General features: G+C 41.1%; 1 protein-coding gene across 1 annotated transcript; it reads right to left on the bottom strand.

Moving 5' to 3' along the window:
* Positions 1–254: 254 nt before the first annotated feature.
* On the bottom strand, positions 255–1,241 carry LOC122439232 (olfactory receptor 2T11). Its single transcript, XM_043464323.1, has one exon. The coding sequence runs from the start codon at positions 1,227–1,229 to the stop codon at positions 270–272; it is 960 nt and encodes a 319-aa protein (XP_043320258.1). The 5' UTR covers positions 1,230–1,241; the 3' UTR covers positions 255–269.
* Between the last annotated feature and the right edge of the window lie 1,977 nt (positions 1,242–3,218).

Below are 3,218 nucleotides of genomic sequence, written 5' to 3' on the forward strand. Positions count from 1 at the left end.
TTTTTTTCCCCCTAGAGATAACTGCTAGGTTCAGAGGAACTTTTACCTTACTTATTAATAATACATAGCTTTGACAGTTAGCTAAGTAGACTCTGAATAACTAATGAAATATTTTGGGTTCCTTTCATCTAAGAGGAAGAAACCAAGCTAGGTAAATCCTCTTTAATTGTCACCTCTTAAAAAAATATTTAATAGCTGCAGATAGTCTCTTGTGAAACAAAACACACTGAGGATATTACTGGGAAAACTATTCCCAGATTATTGAATCTCTAAGCATCACTTGTGAATACTTTCTGTGCGGATAAGCATTGTGCAAATATCTTTTTAAATGCTCCCGTGACATCCTTGTTTCTGAGGCTGTAGATAAGAGGATTGAGCATGGGTGTGACAATAGTATAGAAGGCTGATACTACCTTGTCTTGCTCAGGGGTGTGAAATGACTTGGGCAGCACATAAGTGTAGAAGGCAGCCCCATAGAAAATGCTGACTACAGTCAAGTGGGAAGAACAAGTGGTAAAGGCCTTTTTCCGGCCCTCAGCAGAGCACATGCGGTGGACAGTTAACAAAATGAGGGAGTAAGAGGTTGAGATAATAGAGATGGGGATGAGTAACATGAGCACACAGCAGATGTACATTAAGGTTTCATACAAGGATGTATCAGCACAGGCCAATTTGAGAACAGCAGGGATCTCACAGAAGAAATGATCGATGATGCGGGATCCACAGTAGGGGACATTCATAGTGATAGGGGTGAGCAGAAAGCCATCCAGGGATCCACCAAACCAGGCACCAGCAGCCAGAAGAAGACACACTCTGCGGTTCATCAACACGGGGTACCTAAGAGGGTTGCAGACAGCCACATAGCGATCATAGGCCATGAGGCCCAACAGGAAGAACTCTGATCCAATCATGGTTAAGTACAGAAAGATCTGGATGCCACAGGCCACAAAGGAAATGGTCTTCTGTATGGAAACCATGTCCACCAGGAGCTTTGGGACAGTAGTACAAATGAAAAGGGTGTCCATGATGGACAGTTGGCTGAGCAGAAAGTACATGGGGGTGTGGAGGTGGGAGTCCATGTGAATCAAGAATATCATGACCAGATTTGCAGTTACAGCCACCACAAAAATAGCCAAAATAACTGCAAAGACAATCCCTGTAGCTTTACTGTTTACTAGAAGTCCCAGGAGGATAAAATCAGAGGAAGCAGTTCTATTCTTCATTGACATTTCTGTTGACAGCTCCAGGGAAAAGGGAGCCACAAATGTGATGGAAAAAAAGAAACTCACAACGGAGATAATATCTCAGAGGCTACTGGTTCAGATAAGATTTTCCAAGTTATAAAGCTAGAGAAAAACAAGCAGACCAAGAGACATTATAAATTAGGAACTATAGATCTATTTTTTTTCTTTTTGGAGCACAACCCTTTTTATATTGTGCTGCAATACATAGGTAATGCAAATTGCATAATAAAGCTGGTGTTTGCTATATCTTGATTGGAGTTTTAAATATCACTACCTGCCCTGTTTATTCTGCATTAGTGGCCTTCAGAATCTTGTCCAGCCAATAGTAGGTTAATTAAATAAAATTGATTATTTGGATAGCCAAAGATAGGCAGAATGAATAGCTGATGAAGTGAAGAATGTGAAGGAGAAGACACCTCCTGTGTGTCTACTCTCATCAACACTTTCTGACACTTCAGATAACCAAATGTGTGGGGTTTTCCCCACTTGTGAAGCAACCAGCACATTTCCAGATACTAGATTGGCATATTACAACTTAATTCAGTTCTCACACTATCTGCCTAGATAGAGCCCAATATCCCATAGTTTCAGTCCCCTAAGACTGGCCCCACTTCAGAAATCAATTACTAGTACATGTCATCACCTGTGCTGCTAATCTCCTGGCTGTATATTGGAGTTTCCCATGACTCTTTCCAAGAGTGCAATTAAATTTTCTAAAGTATTTCATAGAACTCAGGAAAACATATTACTTAACTGACTAGTGTATAACTCAGGAACAACAGAAGTGGAAGATATACAGGGGAATATGTAGGAAGATTCCATTATTTGTGCTTGCATGTTAAGTCGATTCAGTAGTGTCTCTTTGTGCCACGATGGACTGAAGCCTGCCAGGCTCCTCTATCCATGGGATTCTCTCTGCAAGAATACTGGAGTGAGTTGCCATGCCCTCCTCCAGGGGATCCTCCCGACGCAGGGATTGAACCTGTGTCTGCAGCATTGCAGGTGAAATCTTTACCGCTGAGCCACTGTGGAAGCCCGCCTCCAGTAGTCACTGGTGATTAATAAAATCTCTACGCTTTTTCTCCCCTTGGAGATGTAAGAGGTAGAGATTTAGAAGTTCCAGACCATTGAAGGTATGGTTAGTTTCCTGGTAACCAGCTCCCATCCTTAGGGCTTTCCATAAGTAACCTCATTAACATAAATTCAGGTGCTGCTAGAAGGGATTCCTTATGAATAAGATACCTGAGAAAGCCTCATTTCATTTAGGAAATTCTGAGGAATTTAAGATCTCTGCCAAGGAATTCAGACAAAGACCAAATATATTTCTTATTACACACCACAATATCACAAAATGTTAGAAAAACTAGTTTGGGCATCATGAGTAAAATGTTAAAGCTGTTTTTTAAGTTTTTTCAGTAGCTTTGCCATCATCTACTTGTTCTTTCTTGTATGTTTTTATTCTGATCTCAGTAGAGCACCGTAATTTTGAGAAATCTACATCAGACCAGGTAACTGTATCCTCAAAACTCTGTTGTGGAGCTTCACATGCCACTTTAAGGCCCATTGTGTTGTGACAGTTTCACCCTCTGAAGTCATTTTCTTCTGCCTCCGATGCACTTGCTCTGGTGCTACAGCTCCTATGACCGCCTTGCTGATCCTTTGTCCTCACTTCGTGGGAGTTTCCCAGCCCAAGTCCTTTGCTTCTGCCCTAACCCAGGCTTGTTTCTCGCCCTCATAACTGTATGTGGTCATCTCCTCAGGTCTTTCCTCAAAATCCACTTCTCAGAAGGATCTATTCTGTAAGACTTGATGACTTTTTATTTTTCATTGTCCTTAACAAAATCTGTCGTACATAATCATTTTATTTTGGGTTTCTGTCCTGCCCACTAGACAGTAAGATCAGTATGAGCATGGATATTTGCTTATTTTGCTTGCTTGCACTTTCAAAATATAAAATAATGTCTAGCATCTGGT

The sequence above is a fragment of the Cervus canadensis genome, chromosome 4 (genome assembly GCF_019320065.1).
Source record: "Cervus canadensis isolate Bull #8, Minnesota chromosome 4, ASM1932006v1, whole genome shotgun sequence".
Classification (NCBI taxonomy): Eukaryota; Metazoa; Chordata; class Mammalia; order Artiodactyla; family Cervidae; genus Cervus; species Cervus canadensis.